Below are 23,963 nucleotides of genomic sequence, written 5' to 3' on the forward strand. Positions count from 1 at the left end.
TGGACATACTCTCTGGAAAACCCAGTGGAGTGGTGATGCTAACTGGATCCCGGTGCAGTGTCCGGATACCAATTAGGGATGTGCATTCATTTTGAACGAATGCGCAATCCGCAACGGATAGGTCCCTTTTCGTTACATTCGTGGGTCCGTGAAACGCATGGCGAACCCCCACGAATGCAACATATCATTACTGAAATTTTTTGTGCATCTTAGGGAGCGAATATAAAAAAAAAATAACTAAAACGCTCACCCTCCTGTCACCCCAGACTTGCCAAAAGTCCCTGATGGTCCAGCGGGGGTCTGGGAGTGATCTGCACTTGGGCCGTCGGCAGGGCCGGTGCAAGGGGATTTGGCACCCAAGGCGAGCCTTCTCCCTTGCGCCCCCCCCCCCCCCATTGCGCCGCCACCCCCCGGTCTCGATTCCTACCTCATTCTCGATCACGCCCGCTGACTGTGTGGCTTTCTGGGTTGCGAGCAGGTTGGGCACAGCTTGCGGCCCACCAAATCTCCACTCCTCTTTGATTCCGCTTGCGGCTCCATATGGCTTGTACCCAATGGCGGATCAAGGGTCTCCAGCACTCGAGGGCTAATCCATGTGTGTGCCTCTCCAGCATCCTTCCCTTAATCCTTCTTGTACTAATGCTTAAGGTCACAGAAAATCTGTGGTGTCTCTAAACAGAAGAATTTGGGGGGGGGGGGGGGGGGAGGAGCCAAAATTATATTTCTTCATCACACCCACCTCTATAGCATGGATCCTGCTTTAAAATTGGTTATTAAAAAAAGTGTTAATAAAAAAGTCCAAAGGGTCTTATGCGTAATTTAAAAAAGCTGGCCAGTTTCACACTATAAAATTATTTGATAGCCTCATTCAACTAATTCTATATGGCTATGAGTGTGAAGTCTGGAATATATAGGAAGGGACAGAATGTCAATATAAATCCTGCACCCCCAGTTCTGTAACTCTGTGCATCCACTGAAATTTCCCCAAGCAATGGAGCTTGGATGTTTCCCTTACAGCTCATCATACTAAAAGATATTTTCAAATTCTGGTGTCACCTCACAGTAACACCTCACCAGCAGCTCGGCGCCCCCTAATGCTAGGCGCCCTAGGCGATCGCCTAGTTCGCCTAGTGGTTCCACCGGCCCTGGCTGTCGGCTGCCGGTATTCAAAATGGCACCGATAGCCTTTAACCTTACTATGTCACAGAGGCTACTGGTGCCATTGGTCGGCCCCTGTCACATGGTAGGTGCAATGGATGGCCCACGATGGCGCTGGCCATCCATTGCTCCTACCTGTTACGCTCACCTCCCACGGCAACCCCACGGGGTGGCCCGTGGGACCCAGTTCTTCCTCCTTGGTAGCGGCAGGCCGCCGGATCCTACCGCGGACCCCTGCTAGTGCCTCTGCCTCATGACCCAGGCCTTCCAGTTGGGATGCCTCCGCTAGCACCTCGGGCCTTGCCTCATGTCCCAGGCCCTCCAGCCGGGATGCCCATGCCAGCCGAGCCTCCAGAAACATGGCATCTCCCTCTAGGCGCACGCTCGGCTCTCTAATTCTTTTAAAGGGCCTGCGTAGGGATCCAGGCCGCAGACCCCAAATGTTGACGTCATGTCCTGCTCAGTATAAATTCCCTGGTTTTCTCTGAAGGAATTGCCTTTGCAACAGGTCTCCTTGGTTTGCCCATCCATGGTTCCAAGTACTCGTTGCCTCGTTGTGTCTCCGGTCCTCCATTGTGATTGACTTCCTGATACCGACCTCTGCCTGCCTGACCATGTTGCCTTCTCCAAGCATGACCTCTGCCTGTCTGACCATGTCTGCCTTCTTCGAGCCCTGACCATTGCTACATCCAACTATGCCTGCCTTCTCCGTGCTCTGACCAACACTACATACGACTCAGCTATAGACTTTATGTTCCAAGCTCCTTGTTGCTTGCTATACCATCCTTTGGCTGCCAGCCTCAGTTCAAGTTCACCAGTGACTCTTTGGTCTCTATCCTTGGGACGTGGACTCTTAGGGCTTCAGCCCCTCTGTGCTCAAGCACCCTCAGTCTGTTCCAGTTCCTTGGTGCTTGGGTTTACGTTCTGCAACCCGTCCTGGATAGGAGTACGCCACCTGCTTGCTGTTTCTCAAGGCTGAACTACCTGCTAGTATTATTCTATCTCGAGGTCCGCCTAATTCCTGCCGGCCCCGGCACCCAAAGGCTCAACCCAAGGGGAACATGGGCTGGATTAGGTGAAGCTCCAGTGGCCCTTAGCTTCAGCCCTCTCCACCTACTGACGATGGGAACCTGTGGGCCCTTGCCTGAGGGTTGTGCCAACTCTGCCTCAGCCCATGAATCCACTTCCAGTGCAACAGTTTTGATGTCCTGACTGTGATAAGTTAGAGCAGTGTGAGAGATTTCATGCAAAATCAGAAACTATAACAGTCTGAGGTCAGTTAAATATGGCAAATGGTTTCTAAATAAAGCAGCCCTCACCACTTTCTAGGAAAACCACACCAAGATTAGGCCCCACATGGTAGCACCATGTGGTGGCGTGGTGGCAGGGTTCCCACCTCCCACCAGTGAGGAGAGGGTCTGCACTGTGCAGGGCCTGATGATAACCTGCTGGAAGACTTCTGGCATCCAACTGGCAGGTAGACAATGACATCCTGGGTAGGAGTGGTCAGTCATATGATTTGTAACTGAAAGGGAAGGAGAATGAAAAAGAGAATGAGAGAGTAAGGGGTGATGAGTGACTGAGAGGGAAGGGAATAATTGGGAGGGAATGGGTTAGTGACTCAGTGGAGAAAGAAGGAAAAGGAGTGACTGAGAGAAGAGGAGCGGAAAGGTTCTTGTGGCCTGGTTTGGCCTCTGTTGGAAACGGGATGCTGGGCTTGATGGATCCTTGGTCTGACCCAGCATGGCAATTTCTTATGTTCTTAAGGGAATGGGTGGGTGGAGGTGGTGAGTGACTGAAAGGGAAGGTAGGGAGTGAGTGGGAGTGACCGCAAAAGAAGGAAAGGGGATTGAATGGGAGGATGAGTGACAGAGGGGAGGGGAAGGAAGGTAGTGAAGGAGTGAGTAAGTGACTGATCGGGAAGGGAAAGAAGTGAATTGGAGAGGAACCAAATGAACGGGAAGGAGAGAGTGATTGAGCTGGGGTGAGTGATACAAAGAGAAGGGAAGGAGTGAGTTGCAGTGAGGGAGTGAGTGACTGAGAGGAAAGGGAAGGGGTGAAAATAAAGCAAGGGTAGAGGGTGAGTGGGAGTGAGGGGTAAGGGGTGGGGGTGAGGGTGAGTGACTGAGAGGGATGCTAAGGGGATTGAGTGGGAGGTTGAGTAACAGAGAGAAAGGAAAGGAAGAGTGACAGTGGGAAGGGAGGAGGGAGAGGGGGTTTAGTGACTGAGAAGGATGGGGAGTAGTGTGACTAAGGGAGGGGGTGAGTAACTGGGAAAGGGTGAATGAAAGGTGAGTAGGGGGAAGGAAAGGGGAAGGGGAGGGAGGAAGTAGAAGAGAGGAGTGAGAAGAAGAGAGGGTAGATGTGTACATGAGTGTGAATGTGTATTTGAATGAATGCGTGTGTGTATATGAGAGAGAAAGGAGGAAGTCTGTGTGCTTCTTCCCCTACAATCTCAAGGTGACTGGAAATCAAAAATTTGCAGGTATGGAGAAGGTTTTTTTTAAATCCTTATTAATTTTAATTATTGGGTGTTTGATACGTCTGCTGTTTTGGAATATTTAATTGATTTTTGGGAAATGTTTAAAGTTTTTTAATCCTTATTTTTCTTAAGTATTAGATGTTGTTCTGTTCTTCACCTGTTTTGAAATATTCTTTTTATTAGTATGGTTTACTATTATGATTGATGATTTATATTTCTTGATTTTGTTTTATAAGTAATGGTGTTCTACATTTGTGACCAAGGGGAAGTCATTTGCTAGCTGGGAAAATGCTTTATACCTCTTGCCCTTAAATTGTATCTCTATTGGGTTAAAGGTTTTGCTGATTTTGGTAGAGGCTGGGGTCCATGATTGCAGAGGCTCCTCAGGTATAAAAATGATGGTACTTACGTCTGTTGGATATTGAAATTCCTGCAGCAAGTGCTGGGGTTTTGATTGTCATGCCAAAGAGCTCCAAGGGTAAATACCCTGCCACCAGCCCCTGTTGTGGCCAATAATTTATGTGGCCCTAGCACAAAAACATTTGCCCATCCTTGATGTAGACCATCATAGTCCACAAATATTGTGGAAAGAAGTGCAAAAGTATATTAAAAATCAAAATGATAGATGTACATGTGTGCTACGGAAGCTCTTGCAAATGGTTTGTGAGCAAGCAATAGGTTGATAAAGTTGATGTAAATTGAGCTGATCAAAACAGATTAAACAACTCAATCTTCCTTATAATGTAGGCATAGCAAAATTTAATTCAGGAGTATATCAGAGATTGCTGGCTAAAAAAAAATTTTTATGATAGTGATTCATGAACGTTTATAGCACTGGAGTGGCTTGGAAAGAATGTATAAACAGATCTGTGAATAAAAACCAAGACAAACTCACTATGGAGGTCAGCTTTATTGCATGTTTTAAGCTCCTGGAGAGAGAGAGAGAGACTAGGTAACATCAAGCTAGGTGAGAGAACATTGCACAAATCTCATCTTTGGGTGAGTTTCTTCACTCCGAAGATCATCAAATCTTCACAAGAGAGCACAGTTCTGTTCATACATCTCACTTTGAATGTCAAAGTGGCCCCTAACCCCTATACTAATACCTAAACCTCACCTCGAGTTACTAGGTGGGCCTCCTGTAGAGATATAAATACATATCTAGTGTGAGGGCATTATATGAACATGCTCCCAGTGCTTCCAGTGGGAGGAGGACATGGAGAGAATTGGGCCACAGGACTCTTTTATTTTCTGTACAGTGCTACTTAAACAGATATCTTTGAAGATATCTAAGTAGCAAGTTATTCAGCCAAACAAGGGTGTATATCTTAGAAACCTAACTGGTTAAATTCAAGCACAGCTGGTTAGGTTCTTAAGTTATCCAGCTACATATAGCCAGATAACTTTAGAGAAGTATATTCAGTGGGACATTTAGCTCACAGAATATCGAACAATTTATTTGGCTAACTTTAGCCGGATAACTTGTTCATTCACCAACTTATTGATTATGGACCTCATAATGGTCAGTCCCTTCTCTTTGGAGCTTACAATGTAGTCAGGATCAACAGAGATAGCATACAGCAAAGAACAAATGAAAGATTTTAAGTTAAAGTGGTAAAAGCGTTACTGAGATGTATAAAGTACATAGTTATAGGTGGGGAATAAACTGAGGTTCAGATATGATGATAAAACTGTACATACTTAAAGAAGAACTTGAAACATAGAATACAAAGCAGATGAAAATCATATGACCCATCCAATCTGTCCATCCATTCCTCTGACTTAACTTTATAATCCCTTCTTTTCCCTGGTGGATGGAGGTTAACCAATAGGGTACAAATTATATTGCAATAAGATGGATGAAATTGGTGGAGGGAGTGGGCATAAAGAAAGCATAGCGTCAAAGAGGATAAAAGTTCTATAGGAAACAAAATGCACTGCAGAATTTTTATAGACAGGTGAGAAAGAGAATAGAATAACATTGGGGGTGTTCTAGCTAACAGAAATTATCATGTAGAGCACCTGGCACATAACCACTTAATGTTGCACAGTGTCACTCTATCAGATTTAAGAATTTACTCTCTTCATCTCATCAGCTGAAGGCTGGGGTGCCGCAGGGCTCTGCCTTGTCGGCAATGTTATTTAATATATATCTTGCCCCCATTGCAAAATTGTTGGCCATCATTACAGATGGTTTTAAGATTTATGCTGATGATATTCAGTTCTATATAAAAGTTCAAAATTCTTGGCAAGAAACAGTTGACTCTCTATATTTGTGTATTGACACTATCAAACGATGGTTGAGACAAAATAAACTTTTGTTAAACACTAGTAAGACTAACATTCTTCTGATTCATCGACCTCATTCAACACCCCTTCATGATTCAGTTTCCCTTGACAAGATTTCATTTTCTCTCACTAAGCCCATTAGAAGTCTGGGTGTTTTACTTGATTCAACTCTTATCATTTAAACCTCAGATTAGATCTCTTATCAAAATAGGTTTTTTTAAACTCCGGTTGTTGGCAGGTTTACGATACCTGCTATATGATAGTGATTTTTTGACAGTGGTTCGGTTGATCATTTTTCCTCATATTGATTATTGTAATAGTCTTTACATTGGATTACCTAAGGTTTCAATTCATTCGATACAACTGTTGCTGAATTCAGCTGCAAGGCTTGTATCTCATTCAAAGCGTTTGAGCATATTTCTCCTATCTTATACAGACTTAATTCGTTACCAGTAACTGAGCGTATCGTGTTTAAAATTGGCATGATAGTCATTAAGCTTCTTGCTTCAGATTAGTCATTTTGGTTAAATACCTTATTACGGATTTATAAACCTGTAAGGTGTTTGAGATAGTCTCAGCTGAATCTACTTGAGATTCCGTCAGTTTGACAGGCACAATTGTTTAGTACCAGGGAGACCTCTTTTTCCATAGCTGCACTAACTCAATGGAACCTCATTCCTTATGAACTTATGTCTTTGGACGATGTCAAAAAATTTAAATTAGCTTTAAAAGAGTTTCTGCTTCATCGTGCTTACAATGTTTGTTAGACAGAACAAGTGAGAATTTTGCTACTAGAGAAAAAGTGAGAATATTATCAATAGAGAAAAGTTAAGGTGAGTTCTGTCTATATTAAATTGACCAGGGTTATAATTTTTGATTTAGTGTCAATGTATATTTAGTACCATTATATGGTATTGTTTGTTTTAGTTTCTGCGAAACTAAAGATTGTGTATCAAGTATATACTAATTAATGTTTTTATTATGTATATTGTTTTGTACATCGCCTAGGCCTATTTGTGTTAGGAGATTAATACATTTTAATAAATGAAATGAAAAATGAAATGAAAGTAGTAGCTAAATGGTTAAGAAAGTTTCCCCATATAAATAAAATATTATTAGGTTTTTAAACAATTCCCATGCCAAATGTCTTCATAAGAACAATAAGAAATTGTCAAAGACAATTTTCTGATTAATTTATTATTTCCAAAGTGACCAATAATTAAGAGAAGTTTGAAAGATATTTTCAACAACAATATTCAGTTGTTCACATTTAAAGTAAGGCAATTTGACTTTTCAAGCAACAATCAATTCTCTTCTTAAATAATTCTACACATCAAGGAATAAATATTTCATAACCCACAAATCCTTTCACAAAAATATGCATTAGTTATACTCTCTAGGATTGATTCTTGATCTTGGTTTGACTTACTAATTTCAGATACACAAGAACAACATACACAACATGAATGCAAACAAGTATAAATTATTAATGGACAAATAGGCAGATGTAACCCTATATCCTTATATCCCAAATATAATGGGATAAATATATATATCTCTTAAAAGACTGTTATGAGTAACAGAACAAATGCTTAGGCCTGGATTTTCCTATGGCGCAGGCGTTTCTGAATTGCGCAGTACCGGGGGGAGCGAAGCCGGGGGGCGCGCCTGCGAAAACCGGCAGCGATCGCACCACCGCGGTGTTATTGCTGCCAGCTTTTGCAAACCAATAGCGCTACCGTGAAAGGTGGTGCTATTGGGCGTGTTACTGGTGGTGATAAGGGTTCTTACCTTTTCGCCGCCAGCGATGTCTCTGCCGCGTCTGCCCCGATCTAGGTATCGCACAATATCAATAGAAAATAACTCCCTTAGGGGGTCATTTTTCAAAATGCAATAAGGCGTTTTCGCATGCGAAAAGCCCTGTTAACGCATGCGATAGGCCCTTACCGCATGCAAAAACGTGTTTACCGCATGCGATCGCACCATATCGTATGGTGCGATGCAAATTCTGAAAATAGGAGGAGTTAGGGGCGGAGAGTGGGCTAGGTTAGAGACTGGCCATAATGTCATGGCCCATAGATAGGTATTTGTATCCCTATGGTAGGCCCACCTAGTAACTCGAGGTGGGGTTTAGGTAACAATGTAGGGGGTTAGGGGCCACTTTGACATGCTACGTGACACCTACGAACAGAACAGTGGTCTCTTGTGAAGATTTGCTGGCCTTCGGAGTGAGGAAACTCACTCCAAGATGAGATTTGGGCAAGGTTCTCTCAACCTAGCTTGATGTTACCCAGGTAGAGAGTCCATCAAGCTAGGTTGAGAGAACCTTGCCCAAATCTCATCTTGGAGTGAGTTTCCTCACTCCGAAGGCCAGCAAATCTTCACAAGAGACCACTGTTCTGTTCGTAGGTGTCATGTAGCATGTCAAAGTGGCCCCTAACCCCCTACACTTTTACCTAATCCCCACCTCGAGTTACTAGGTGGGCCTACCATAGGGATACAAATACCTGCCTATGGGCCACAATATTATGGCCAGGCATTCTCTCTCTCTCTCTCTCTCTCTCCCATTAAAAATGGTCCCCCAGTGGTTGAATGCAGGAAATACAACAGGTCTGGCACTTATCGCAGAATCTGAAATGGTATCGTAACTTAGCTCTTCGCACAGGTAATTAGCGCAAATTGCGATAAATGCTATATTAGCATAAAACACGCCCCTTTTGCTATCGCATGCGGTACTTACCGCATTTTGATAAATCCACCCCTTAGTTTGGTACCAAACTTAAACTAAGTTTGAGTGTGTTGACTGTCTCATGAGACAATGTGCAATAGACTTAGCTTTCTTCTTCAACAGGTGATAGAGGGTGGAGCTTGCGAATGCTGCTGGCTAGCATGGGTTAATGTAGAACCAGGAAGTCGAGAAGCTTTGGCGTGAGACAATGATGCTAGCTTATGATGCTGGCTTGCACAGGCTGGAACTATTAAATCTTACACCATTCCCTCACAGCACTTGGAACTTTTGGCACGTCCAACTCTTGAGCACGTAGTCTTACCTACTATCTTTTCTTAATAAACTCAATAAACGAAAACGCTGTCTCCTTACTCAAATTTCTCCTTTAGGTGACTAAACTCTTGTTACATGTAATGTAAATAGGAACCTTAAGCCCGGATTTTCAAAAGCCAGTAAGCGTGCATATGGCGACTCGAGCGCATAAGTGGGGGAAATTTTAGTAGCTACGTGTGCTGACGCAATTACCTGTTTCCCCAGTTTGTTTCCAGTTTGGCTCAGTAAAGGAGAGGACTTTCTAAACCCCCCTAGCTAACTTACCTCCCTTTTACCCTATTAGCCCAGAGCCTTAAAACCCCGCTGACTAGGCTAGTTTTTTTTTGTTTTTGTTACATGACTTATACGTTGTCCATAACATAAGTAAAGATATGTGGTAGGGGACCCCTGGCACATGCTTTTGTGCGTAAACATTTACGTGCAGACTTCATGGTGCAGTTCGGGCTTGCCCATGTCCTGCCCGTGCCCCACCCAGACATTGTCCACGGCTCACCTCGTTTTGTGCAAAAAAATGTTTATACGTGTAATGGGAGATATGCGCATACCCGTGTGGGTTTTTAAATCCATGCAGCTTACACTAGGCCAAGTCATGCGCATATCTCCCAGTTTTGGCACACGTAGGGCTTTTAAAATTGACCAGAAAGCATTGGTAAGGAAGGCAAAGGAAGAATTCGGAAAAAACTTGCTATGGAAGCAAAAATTTATAATAAAAACTTTTTTCAGATACATTCAAAGCAAAAAATCTGAGAGAGTGAGTTGGACCATTAGATGATTGAAGGGTAAGGCCATTGCAGAGAAATTAAATTAATTCTTTGCTTCGGTATTTAGTGAGGAAGATGTAAGGCCATACCAGAAATAATATTTAAAGGTGATGATTCAGAGGAACAGTAACAAATCTTAGTCAACCTGGAAGATGTACTAGGACAAACTGACAAACTAAAAGAGTAGAAATCACCTGGACAAGGCAGAGTACATCCCAGAGTGCTGAAAGAACTGAAAAATGAAATTACAGACCTACTGTTAAGCAATCTGTAAATGATCATTAAAATCAGCTACAGTACCTGAAGACTGGAGGGTGTCCAACATAACACCAGTTTTTTAAATGGTTTCCAGGGGTGATTTGAGAAACTATAGAGTGGTGAGCCTAGCATCAGTGCCGAGAAAAATGGTTGAAACCATTCTAAAGGCCAAAATTACTGAACATAAATAGATATAGTTTAATGGGTCAAATTCAACTACAGCCAGATTTTAAATGGTGTGCACGCGTACAAAATAAGGTTTAGGTATTAGTGTCGGGGGTTAGGGGCCACTTTGACATTCAATGTGAGAACAGAACAGTGCTCTCTTGTGAAGATTTGATGACCCTCGGAGTGAGGAAACTCACCCAAAGATGAGATTTGTGCAATGTTCTCTCAACCTAGCTTGATGTTCCAAATCAAATCTTCACAAGAGAGCATGCATGTGTTTGTGTGTTTCGAGTCTAGCCTAGTACTGCGATTACTCACGGGGCTCCTCCCCGTTGGCATAGCCATTTCCGTAGTACCCAAGAATCCACTCCAACACCTCAAAACCATAACAACATGGGGGTAAAGTTTTGCAAATTCGTGCAGCGACACATCTCGACCTTCCCCAGTTCCCCCGCAGTCCGCTCCAATTAAGCCCCGTGAGGAGCCACAGTACTAAGCTAAACTCGAGATACGCAAACACAGAAGTTTTGTCTTTTATTATACAGCTGGATGGTACCACCAGAGGTGGCAGTAGTGAGGTGATCCAGTAAGAGCAGTCCAGGGTTCCTCAGCAGAGGAGACCCGTCTCACAAAGCAGATGTTAACAGCACTTGATAGTATAGTGAGATCCGGATGAGGTTCCCAGTGTAGAGCTGTAGATGAGACAGACTGAAAAGTTAGATTACTCACTAGGATGGTAGCTGTATAGTTGGAAATCCCAGCAGGCAGAAGTAGTTGGATGCAGGCACCAAGGCTGGGAGAGCAGGCCCTCGAGGAGCGGGTACCTGGTCCCAGAGAGGTACCTGAAATAAAGCAAAGAGCCCCCAAGGAGTGGGTACCCAGGTTAGATGAAATACCCTGAAGGGCAGAGAAAGCTTCCAGCGGCAGCACAGAAGCGGCAGAGTAGCTCAGACTGGAAACATTCCAATCCTTGCTAACTCGATTTGTTAGCAAACAAAGGGTAGGCTAAATAGCCAGATGGTGTGACATCACTCGAGGGGGCCACCCCCGAGGTTCCCACCATGACGTGGATAAAGACATGATTGGCATGATTTTTTGAAGGCGTGAATAAACATGTGAATGAAGGTGAGCCAGCTGATATAGGGTATCAGGATTTTCAGAAAGCATTTGACAAAATACCTCATGAGAAACTCTCAAGAAAATTAAAAAGTCATAGGATAGAAGGCTATGTTCTATTGTGGATTGAGAACTGTCTAAAAGATAGAAAGTAGGGCTAAATGGTCAATTTTCTCAATGGAGAAAGGTGAATAGTGGTATGCCCCACAGATCTGTACTAGGGACGCTGCTTTTTAAGATATTCATAAATGACCTAGAAATGGGAACAAGTGAGGTAATTAAATTTGCTGATGATAACCATTCCTTATCAGAAGGAATCATACCTCAAGGTTTAAAACGAACAGTGATAAAACTGATCCTAAAAAATATGTCTGATCTAACAGACAATTGGGACAATTATCGTCCAATATCTAACCTGCCATTCCTAGCAAATGTTATGGAGAAAGCAGTGTTATCCCAACTTGAATATCACTTGGAAGAACATAATATCCTATACCCAAATCAATTCAATTGATCGCCCTTCTCTGCAAAACACCACAGGACAAAAGAATGTGGCATTGACCCTTTAGGAGTGATGGCAGCCCCAGTCTCATGGGACCGCCATTACCTTAAAGGCCTGACACCCAAAAACAAAATGTGTCTGAAAATAGACAAAGGTGTGTGTGTGTGGGGGGGGGGGGGGGGGTGTCATAGATGTTCCCCTGTTCACCCCGGGGCTGCCACTTGAGGTAACTCTGACAACTAAAATAAAAAAAAAAATTCAAAGTTTCTTGGCTATAATTTTTACTTCAGTGGTTTCTCTGCTGCATTGTGGAATGGGAGTTCCTTCTATTTAAGCAACAACAATGAGCACATAGAACCTTCAGATCTTGATATAAATGAGAAAGAAAAGAAAAAATATTATTGCTATTATTTTAGGGTTTATTAAGTCACCCTAACCAGGGCATCTTAAATGGTGTAAAATTAAATTTAAAAAAAATAACTTCAGGAAGAAAGAAATAGATACATTTTCAGAAAGAAAACAAGTGTAAAGTACACCTGCAGTGGGCAAGAACAGTAAAATAGCCCCTGCACTTGAGAAAATGCCATTATGTGCTTAAACCTCCCTCCTGGAAGGTCTCACAGCCCGGCTCAGGGTGCTCATGCTTTGCAAGCCTGAACAGACTTTCAGCCAAACCATTCCCTCCCCAGGTAAGTAGCATGAAAGCTGTCCATAAAATGTCTTCTCTTGGTCTAGAACACTTTAACAACTTCTAAGGCTCCTTCTGGAAGCAGCACTGAGCCTTGACGAGTCCTTGATCAGCATCATCATGCTTCTCTCCTTCATACTTGAGTCTTGCAATCCCACTTTTGCACTTCTTCCTGTTAATATATTTTAAAATTCTTATCCACTGCTTTACTGAATTACCCTGTTTGTTTCTTCTATTTACACTTTGCTTTCCTGACTTTTTTCAGATATTATTGCCTTTCTCTTTCTGCAATCTCTTGTAGTTTATGAATGCTAACCTTTTTTCCCTTACCTTTTCTGCTACTTCAGTTTTTTTTACTTTTTTTTATAGAATTTTGCAAACATTATCACAAGAATACTATATTACAGAAATGCTATTCCAATAAAAAAACAAAATCATTTCAATTATGCAATTAAAAGAAAAAATATGAGGAATATCAATTTATAGCCCACAATTCTAGAAAGGAGAGGGGAAGAAAAAAGATTTTCAAGGAGAGAAATATCACTGATACAGTAAATAGTCACAAGCAAGGCATTAGTGATATCCTGGGCCACACTTTACTTACTCTTAACCACTCTTGTTACCTCCTGCTGACAGCGAGCTATTTAACTTCTTTAATCCCAGAAATAATCTAAATTGTTCAGGGTGCATAAAAAAATAATTAACTTGGGCATAAGTAATTAAACATTTACACTACTAAAGTAAATGAAAGATGCACCAAGAGATATAGTTTCCTGGTACATTGATAGAATAAGCTTTCTTTATTCCTGAGTGGATCTAGTAACATCCAGAAATACCCACATTGTTGCTCCAAAACCTTTTCAGCAGCTTTCTGAAAATACAACTGAAAGATTGTATATAAATCCTGTTTCTCCATACTCTGCTGCATTAATGGTTTTGAAATAGCTTCAGGAAAGTTTCAAATCTTACTCTTCTTAGAAGCCATCTTGACTTACAAAGGAAATATAATTCAGCAGAAAAAGCAAAATGTAGCAGAGAGACCTGGAGTCATGCAGCCATCTTGATTGCACACCTCTCAGCCACTTCTTTAGAAAACCAGAGTAGCTTCTTTTTCTCCTTTCCTTTATTTACTTTCCTAAGAAAAAGGTTTGTTGCCCTTACAATATTACCTTTTTATGTCCATTACTCTTTTTTATTTCTCCCCAGCTTATCCCATCCAGTTAATGACACTTGAGGAGGTGCTCTCCCATCCAATAACATTTTTGAAGTCCAGGAATGAACCACCACTAACTGCACTAATAAAGAGCCACACCATGCTGTGATCTCTGGAGCTCAGGTGACACCACCACTATGATATCAATTCTCCCCATTTACTGTCACCAAGTCCAATATTAACCTCTCATGTTTAGGTCCTGTTTCCAAAAGATAGAACAGTTTTTCCCTGCAGACAATTCAGGACTTTCTTGCTTCTAAATGACACCACAACCTGGATATCCCAATTAACATCCAATAGATTGAAATCACATAAACAATAGAACCTTTGCTTTCAAAGCAATTTTGTGAATGTCTTCAATTACATTTCTATCCATTTCTTCTGCCTGCAAAAGAGGTCTGTATATCTCACCATTTCCTCTTTTCATATTAACCCACAGTGTCTCCTCCTTACCTTGTCAGCCCTGATCTATTGCTTTAAGTCTTGCTGCACAGAAAGGGCTCACTAAGAAACAAAAAAATCCTGCTTTCTGTGGTACCTCCTGCTTTTAGTATCATTATGATACTAACTAGGAGGAACCACAGAAAGCAGCAACATGGAAAAAAAGTCTTGACAGCAGCCAGCTTTAAGAAAACGGATGCTCAATTTACCAGCATCCATTTTCCTAACCTGTGATTATATGTGGGTTAGGAAAATGGACGCTCGTAAACTGAGCATCCATTTTCTTAACCTGTGGCTGTGTCACAGCCACGTCTCCTGGGCACCCAATGCCAAGGACAGTCTAGGAACACAAAATTGATCCCTAGCGTCTCCTTTTTAGCATGGCACCTCATTGCCATACTGCATTGGGTGCCCAGGAGATGTGTCTGTACATGCGTTAAAAAAAAATGGGCGCCCAGTTTGGATGCATGTTTTACACAAAGCTTATTGCATCATCTACTTATATGGGGCTGGGAAGGAAGGGATGCTTGTGTCTCACCTCACTGGAGGAAAAGTCTGAGGATTCAATTTAGAAGACTGACTTCCTCTTTTCTACAGTTTTGCTGCTTCTGCTGCTTTGACTGGTGGTGGACAGAGTCCCCAGGTTGATACTGGTGGCCTCCCTTGAAACCAACCCTAATTGGCGTTTTCTTTTTAAGTGATGCTGCATGCCACTGTTTGTAAGTTGGGTCACTATCTGCGTCTACTAATAGCCTTACAACAGTGAATATATTTAGCATAATATTGATCCTCTCTTACTCTAAAGTGCCTCCACACCTCGGATGTCTTGCAGGATCTTCTTTCCCTCTCTGCAAACTTGGGTGCTATGTTGGGAATCCTGGCCATGGCAACCCTCGGCCTGTCCCCCCCTACCTGCCTCAATGCTCGACGGGACTCCCGGTGCTCGGCGCAGCATGCCCCGGCCCCGTGCCAGCCGACAGCGTTTCCTCCATGCAACTCTGAATGCCTCCCTAGGCGAGCGTGCACGGGACTGCCTGATTCTTAAAGGGGCCGCGGCGGGAAACTACAGCCTGGCCCCTTATTTTATTTATTTAAAAGTTTTTATATACAGATAACCGTTTGCACATCATATCGGTTTACATAGATCATAAAATAATTGGTGAGAAATTACATGGAACGATTTGATTACATATCTTGGTAAGAGAAAGGTACATAACATAAGAAGAGATTACATAACTGTCGATAAATAAATATATATGTATTAGAAACTATATACACTGTAGTCAAGTTAAAAGAAGGATATAACTTTGTACAAGGTGTTGAATGGGCGTGTGAGAGATCGTATTATCTCGAACAGATCAGTTAGCAGTTGTCGTTGTGGGGCGAAGGGGGGCAGTAGGAGCCCCTGAAGATGATGTCAGGACTGAGGGGTATTTAAACCCTGGCTCAGTCCTCAGATCCTTGCCTTGGCAACAGGTTCTGCTCCTCTGGAGTGTGCAGTTGCTGTTACTGATCCTGTGTTCCTGCTGTTCCTGATCCTGAGTTCCTGTTGTTCCTGACTCTGTGCCCCTCCTTGTTCCTAGTTCCATTTTCTTTCTTCTCGGCTTGTCCTCCTCTTCTTGGCTTGACTCCTCATCTATGCTCATCTGCTGCCTGCCCCTGACCTCCGGTTTGGCTCTCCGTATTGCACCATCGCTGCCAGCCTCAACCCAGATTCTCGATGCCGCCTCAGCCTGTTCCTGGACTCTGCTTCACTGAAGAGACCCACACCTAAGACCTGCCAGCCCCGGTACCCAAGGGCTCAACCTGAGGGGAACGAAGGCTGGTATAGGTGAAGCTCCAGCCGGGTCGTCCTCACCTGCACCGCCTTCCAGTGATGAGGGCCATTGTGGGCCGCCCCTGGTGGTAGTGTCAACACTCGTCCTGGCCCAAAGGTCCACAGCACTAACATGCTATCACTGGGACCGGGGTTGAGGGCAAACTGAGAAGAAAATGGCCAGGAGCATCTCTCATGCTCTCCACTACCTCTACTTCCTAGGGGTTGCTCTTTGCCTTGCCAGTATTGCTTTCTGCCTCCTGTGGCTGCTCACTAGAGAATAATAAGCTAGTAACTAGACTCCCCATGATATCCTCAACTGCTAGCAGTTGAATATACTCTCATTCTGAGAATTCCTCACATATTCATCTGAATCAGTACTTTCTCTAAGTATCTTCTACAGACATTGCTCAGGAGAAATCAGTGGTAGGAGAGGTATGCTGATTTTGGCTGCTTCATTCCTCTGCCCTTGCCCCTGCACTGTCAATGCTATTCTCCACAGACTCTGCCTTCTTCTGCCCTGCACCATAGGAACAGACCAAACAGTGGTAGCAGGTGGCACATGCTCTTCCAGTTTTGGTTTCTTTTTGCTCAATCCTGCCTGGACCTGTGGTTTCTCCTTGCTAGGTAAATCTCTCTAGCTTGAGTGATGAAGCCCATCTCAGTACTAGTAGTTCTACAACTAAAAATGCTTGATCTTTCTCTAATAAGTCCCTTTCCATAAGATGGCAAAGCATTTCCTCTGCTTTTACCATTGTCATTGTTGCTACTAGAGCTTGAACAATCCAAGTGGCATTATGGAATTAAATCTGATGCTGTCACACAATCACTAGGAGTACCTAGGGAAAGAGAGTTTTATTTTTACAATATGTAGGGTATTCTTCATCCTCAATACCATATTCACACATACATACTAGTATAGGGAATAGAAAAAATGTCACACATACACTTAGGCAGACAGCACATAGATAATAGAAATACACTGGGCATGCCTAGTTCTTAGATTTATTTCCATAGATGACAGTGTATGGATAAAAAGCACATACACACTTGATTCAGTGTGACAATGACTCCCTTCTTCTAATCAAAGAAGTTCATTGAGAGCAAAGCTAGGCTTAGACAGCTGCTGTTTAATCTACTCTGTGCAGTGGCCACTGAGTGTTCACACTGCAGCTTTTAAAATAAATCTCTGCAGTACTACTCACTCTGCATTGCAGTGCAGGACAAACTGCACACACTGCACAGAGAGAGACACTGCCTCTTCCTTCTGACTGTTCAGTGATATAGAACAGCTGTAAAAGTGTAACTGTAACACTGAACAGACAGATGATTTACAGTGACACTCACTGTGTGACAAAAGAAATAGCAGCAGAACCCACCTCACATTCTTCTAGTTTTCTTTCCTGTTTTCAAACTTTTTCTTTAGCTGAGAGAACTTAGAAAGACACAGCTTCCCTTTTCATTTTCCATCACAGAAGTGAATTAAAATGGGTCCTTCCAAAGTTTAAAGGACGTCACTGTTAATCCATGTAGATGCCACTAGGTTAAAAAAAAGGTTTCACCTTGACTTGTTCCTACCTGTCTCCAACCAGTCTAGGTTCACTGTAACATCACTGGTTTCAGAGGCATACCCTAAATAAGGTAAAAAAAGAAAATGAATGCAAATGAAAATTTTCATTGTTTTTTGGGAGCACTGGCGATTTGTTTTGGATTTTGATGAATTGAAACAAAAATGTTCTTATTCAATTCATATTCCGTACTTGTTACAAATGAATGCACATCTCTACAATGGAGATTATATTCATTTACATTAAAGGCTCTATGTACTAATGAAAAATGCTTAAGAGTGGATTTTCAGCTGTGGGCTGGCCAGCAAAGTTAACTTGACAAAAACGTTACTCAGACAAACCCCAAAATTTTATATTTTTGGCCCTGAAACCAGATGAATTTTACCCAGGTAAGTCATTGCCCAGGTAGAATTTATCCTCTGAGGGACATTTCTGGGTGGGCCAGAGTGGTCCAGATAATTTAGGGCTTGATTTACTAATGCTTTTTTCCAATTCTCTGTCTGTTGAAAACATGCTTATTTAAGAACATAAGAAATTGCCATGCTGGGTCAGACCAAGGGTCCATCAAGCCCAGCATCCTGGTTTGGCCTCTGTTGGAAACAGGATGCTGAGCTTGATGGACCCTTGGTCTGACCCAGCATGGCAATTTCTTATGTTCTTAAATAAATATCCATGTTATCAAGTTAAAGGCCTTAAGGTTATTCCAGGAAAGTTATGTGAATAACTTTGGTCATGCCGAGAGGCAGTCCTAATGTTGATTGGATAAACTTACCTGAATGGCTCTGCATTGTCCTAGCCATTCTACTGATTGAATATGCAGAATAAGTCACCCAGGTAACCTACCTACACAACCTGCAACTCAATATGGGCCTCAAAATTGCTGAGTTTTTTACTGTTTTGTTTGTTGTTTTTTTTATTTTGTATAGATGGATATGATATGTTTTATTTCGTATTATCCACTTTGTGCATTGCCTTAGTTGGAAATAATATATCCAGGACAAGAAACATAAGAAATTGCCATGTTGGGTCAGACCAAGGGTCCATCAAGCCCAGCATCCTGTTTCCAACAGAGGCCAAACCAGGCCACAAGAACCTGGCAATTACCCAAACACTAAGAAGATCCCATGCTACTGATGCAATTAATAGCAGTGGCTATTCCCTAAGTAAAATTGATTAATAGCCATTAATGGACTTTTCCAAGAACTTATCCAAACCTTTTTTGAACCCAGCTACACTAACTGCACTAACCACATCCTCTGGCAACAAATTCCAGAGCTGGAATAAAATAAATCCAAAGTTAACTGGTAAAGTTCAGACTGAATATCCAGTCTAAAGTTAACCAGAAAACTTTTATCTGGGTAACTCTAGGCCCGCTTTTTGGCCAGCCCCTGCTAAGGCAGTTACATTAAGCCAAGAGGAGCTAAATGTCCCCAGGGCTGCCTCCATTTAGGATGGTCAAATTTGAGCACCTAGCAATTTATTCACTCAAGTTTGAACAGTCAGAGGGAATGGATTTTTTAAAGTCATTGATTTATCTGATTAAGTCCTGTAGTTAACATAAATCATTTGAAAATCCACATCTTAGTACATAAGGCCATAAAGGCCTGCTTCACTAAGACATTTCTCCCATTCTATGGCTTTAGGAGAGATCTTGATGAATCAGACCCTGTGGATAAAATTTGATTTTTAATGAAAGAAGACTATAATGGAATTAATTAAAGGAGTCTGGATTCTGGTTTAAGCACTAATTATCCTATTGTTATTGCTTGTATCTGTTCACTAGGCTCTGATGCTGAAGAAACAATCCTAAATGCATTCAAAATGTTTGATCCAGATGGTAAAGGAAGCATAAACAAGGACATGTAAGTTTTTATTTTAAACATTCACAAAATCATGACTTCTTTGATCAACAGAGACCAATGTGGTTCATGTAAAAGAAATGTAATAAATTATGATAGTTTATAACCAATTCTCTTCTATGCCACTTTGTGGACAGAGGACACCTTTGAAGCAACTGTAAATGAACCATACCAGTGGTTCCCAACCTGGGGTCTGCTAGACCACTACAGGGGGTTCTGCGAGAAGGGAGGCAACCAAAGTATGACTGCTAAGAAACAGAGCAGGCTGACATCACCCCTGAGGAGCTCTACTCTAAGGCTCCTGCTGCTTATCCCCATTGTTTTATTCCACAAAAGGAGAGGAAGATCACAGCCTTAAAGGAGCCCAAATTGGCATGGAGAGGAGGAGGGGAAATATAGCTGATTGTCACTATAAGGAGTCGGGATCTGCACTAAGAGCAGGAGGGGAAGCATGTTGCCACCAGCACCTTCAACAGCTGCAGAAGCTCACAACCAGAGGCAACAGCAATTAGGGATGTGCAGACCAAAAAAATTAATTTTAGTTCATTCATTTGTTTCATTGGGACCCATATTTGTTTCATTAGTTTCAAAATGAAAAAAAAATGTTTGTTTCATTTGTTTTCCATTAAAACATATGGGAGAATTATTACAGTCTATAATAGGCTCTAGAATAGTGAATTTTATGTCAATTGTAATGAAACTTGGGAGAAGAAATCATCAAAAGGGGGAAAGAATCACACAGTACTTTAGAAAATGGCAAAGTGACTTAAAGAAAAGTGGCATAAAGTAGCCTAAGGTTCTGCAAAGGGGTACGAGGATTATGGGATTGGTAGGAGTTCTCTAATACAAATTAAGTGAAGCAAAGAAGCAGTAAGAGGAGGAAGAACACCTCAAGGTTTAGAAGAGGATGGCTGCCCAACAACCATGTCATGAATAGTTGATGGCAGCACAAGAGGCAAAGTGGCAGCAAAAGTGGCATCAGGATCCTAAGGCAACAGAAAATATGGCAGAAAAAAAATCCCAACTTACAGATAAAGGAATCAAGAATGGGAGAGGTACAGAGCAGCACCCCAGTTTGGCAAGAAGTCCTCAAAGTATAAGAGCTGGAGTATGCCAGTACAGGCAGAAATAAGTTAAGAATATAAAGGTGTAAAATCTGCGCATGGCAGCAAGGCAGAGCAGCATAAGGATCTGAAGATGTAGGATGAGGGGCATAGTATTAAAGCATATATATAGAAACATAGAAACATAGAAATGACGGCAGAAGAAGACCAAACGGCCCATCCAGTCTGCCCAGCAAGCTTCACACATTGTTTCTCATACTTATCTGTTTCTCTTAGCTCTTTGGTTCTATTTCCCTTCCACCCCCACCATTAATGTAGAGAGCAGTGATGGAGCTGCATCCAAGTGAAATATCAAGCTTGATTAGTTAGGGGTAGTAGGGGAAGTAACCGCCGCAATAAGCAAGCTACACCCATGCTTATTGGTTTTACCCAGACTATGTTATTCAACCCTTATTGGTTGTTTTTCTTCTCCCCTGCCGTTGAAGCAGAGAGCTATGCTGGATATGCGTGAAGTATCAGTTTTTCTTCTCCCCTGCCGTTGAAGCAGGGAGCTATGCTGAATATGCATGAAGTATCAGTTTTTCTTCTCCCCTGCTGTTGAAGCAGAGAGCTATGCTGGATATGGGTTGAACGTGAAGTATCAGGCTTATTTGGTTTGGGGTAGTAACCGCCGTAACAAGCCAGCTACTCCCCGCTTTGTGAGTGCGAATCCTTTTTTCCACATTTCCTCTTGCTGTTGTAGCTTAGAGCGATGTTGGAGTCACAGTAACCATGTGTATGTTTATTGAATAAGGGTATTATCTCCAGGCAGTAGCCGTCATTCTGGCGAGCCACCCACTCTTTATTGACGGACTCTTGATTTTATGGATCCACAGTGTTTATCCCACGCCCCTTTGAAGTCCTTCACAGTTCTGGTCTTCACCACTTCCTCCGGAAGGGCATTCCAGGCATCCACCACCCTCTCCGTGAAGAAATACTTCCTGACATTGGTTCTGAATCTTCCTCCCTGGAGCTTCAAATCGTGACCCCTGGTTCTGCTGATTTTTTTCCTACGGAAAAGGTTTGTCGTTGTCTTTGGATCATTAAAACCTTTCAAGTATCTGAAAGTCTGTATCATATCACCTCTGCTCCTCCTTTCCTCCAGGGTGTACATATTTAGATTCTTCAATCTCTCCTCATAAGTCATTGATGAAGACCTTCCACCTTTTTGGTCGCCCTTCTCTGGACCGCCTCCAATCTTGTCTCTGTCTCTTCGGAGATACGGTCTCCAGAACTGAACACAGTACTCCAGGTGAGGCCTCACCAAGGACCTGTACAAGGGGATAATCACTTCCCTTTTCTTACTCGATATTCCTCTCTCTATGCAGCCCAGCATTCTTCTGGCTTTAGCTATCGCCTTGTCACATTGTTTCGCCGACTTCAGATCATTAGACACCATCACCCCAAGGTCTCTCTCCTGCTCCGTGCACATCAGCCTTTCTCCCCACATCGAATACAGTTCATTCGGATTTCCACTCCCCATATGCATGACTCTGCACTTCTTGGCATTGAATGTCAGCTGCCATATCTTTGACCACTCTTCCATCTTCCTTAAATCCAGTCTCATTCTCTCCACTCCTTCCGGCGTGTCCACTCTGTTGCAGATCTTAGTGTCATCCGCAAAAAGACATACCTTACCTTCTATCCCTTCCGCAATGTCGCTCACAAAGATATTGAAAAGGAACCGGTCCCCAACACCGATCCCTGCGGTACACCGCTTAAAACCCCTCTCTCTCTTCAGAGAGAGTTCCATTTACCATCACACATTGTCTTCTGTCCGTCAACCAGTTTGCAATCCAGGCCCACCACCTTGGCACTCACTCCTAAAGCTTCTCATTTTATTCACCAGTCTCCTGTGCGGACAGTGTCAAAAGCTTTGCTGAAGTCCAAGTAGATGACATCGAGTGCTCTTCCTTGATCCAATTCCTTGGTTACCCAGTCAAAAAGTCAATCAGATTTGTCTGACAGGATCTTCCAATGGTGAATCCATGCTGCCTCTGGTCCAGCAATTCTCCCCGACTGTAGATAGTTCACTATTCTCTCTTTCAACAGTGGACTCCATTACTTTTCCCACCACCGAAGTGAGGCTAACCGGTCTGTAGTTACCAGCCTCTTATCTGTTCCCACTCTTGTGAAGCGGGACCACCACCGCTCTCCTCCAATCATTCGGCACCACTCCTGTTTCTAGGGATCTATCAAACAGGACACACAGTGGACCCACCAGCACATCTCTGAGCTCCCTCAGTATTCTGGGATGAACTTCATCAGGCCCCATGACTTTGTCCACTTTCAGTTTCACCAGCTCTTCCCATACATTTTCTACTGTAAATGGAGTTACATCTACTCCATTCCCCTCCAGTTTCTTGTTAACTAGTGACGGTCCTTCTCCAGGGTCCTCTTTAGTGAACACAGAACTGAAGAATTCATTTAATATTTCTGCCATTTCTTCGTCTCTCTCCACACATTGATCCTTTCCACCTTTCAATTTCACTATACTACTTTGAACTTTTCTCTTTTCACTGATGTATCTGAAAAATGTTTTGTTACCACTCTTTACCTCTTTGGCAATCCTCTCTTCCGTTTGACTTTTTGCCATCTTGATTAATTTCTTCGTCTCCCTCAGTTCTACCAGATATTCTTCTTTGTGCTCCTCCTTTTGGGATCTTTTATATTTCTTGAACGCTGTTCTTTTAGCCTTTATTTTGTCAGCCACCTCCTTTGAGAACCAGATAGGTTTCATTTTTCTTTTGCTTTTCTTTACTTTTCTAATATATAGATTAGTTGCCTTGGTAATTGCTCCTTTTAGATTGGTCCACTGTTGATCCACATCTCTCTCGTTTTCCCAGCCTTTTTGTTCTTCCTCCAGGTACTTCCCCATTTCATCAAAGTCTGTGTTTTTTGAACATCAAAACTTGGGTTTTTGGTGCTTCTTTCCGTGTCCTTTTTGTGATATTAAACCATACCGTTTGATGATCACTGGTGCTGAGGTGGGCACCCACCTGGACGTCTGAGACATTATCTCCATTAGTGAGCACTAAGTCGAGTATAGCTCCTTCTCTCGTGGGTTCCATTACCATTTGTTTGAACAAAGCTACTTGCAGGGCATCTACTATTTCTCTACTATTATTAGATTCTGCAGATGGGATTCTCCAGTCTACATCTGGCATATTAAAGTCTCCAACGATCACCACTTCTCCTTTCTTTGCTATCCTGTGGATGTCTTCAACCAGATCTCTGTCCAGCTCTTCTTTTTGTTTGGAGGCCTGTAAACCACTCCAATAAAAATGGATGCCCCATCTTTTTTAAGTCGGCCCATAGTGCTTCTTCTTTGCCCCATCTTCCTTGCAGCTCAGATGCTTGGATATTGTTTCTTGTTATATATGGGATGTGGATTGAGTGTGCCTTCATACAATGCTAAACTGATGTTCAACTATCGTGTCTATAAGCCATGTTCTGGCTTTACAATCATTAGGCACCTCA

The 23,963-nt window shown here is 42.6% G+C and overlaps 1 protein-coding gene and 1 long non-coding RNA gene across 3 annotated transcripts in view; one reads left to right on the forward strand and one right to left on the reverse strand.

The window, feature by feature from the left end:
• The window catches only part of MYL5 (myosin light chain 5), a 185,486-nt gene that overhangs the window by 79,896 nt on the left and 81,627 nt on the right, over positions 1 to 23,963 (forward strand). The window contains exon 5 of the mRNA XM_029602476.1: positions 19,305 to 19,383. Within this exon, the coding sequence (XP_029458336.1) occupies positions 19,305 to 19,383 (79 nt within the window). The remainder of the gene's footprint in view (positions 1 to 19,304; positions 19,384 to 23,963) is intronic.
• The window catches only part of LOC115092029, a 138,088-nt gene that overhangs the window by 79,839 nt on the left and 34,286 nt on the right, over positions 1 to 23,963 (reverse strand). The window contains exons 2-4 of one of the 2 annotated variants that reach the window (XR_003856881.1): positions 17,532 to 17,585; positions 13,088 to 13,153; positions 12,140 to 12,655 (exon numbers count right to left, since the gene is read on the reverse strand). This is a non-coding gene — a long non-coding RNA (uncharacterized LOC115092029). Of the gene's footprint in view, positions 1 to 12,139; positions 12,656 to 13,087; positions 13,154 to 17,531; positions 17,586 to 23,963 lie in introns of those variants that run through there. The other variant, XR_003856882.1, reaches the window with a different exon arrangement.

Source organism: Rhinatrema bivittatum, chromosome 1, assembly GCF_901001135.1.
Source record: "Rhinatrema bivittatum chromosome 1, aRhiBiv1.1, whole genome shotgun sequence".
Classification (NCBI taxonomy): Eukaryota; Metazoa; Chordata; class Amphibia; order Gymnophiona; family Rhinatrematidae; genus Rhinatrema; species Rhinatrema bivittatum.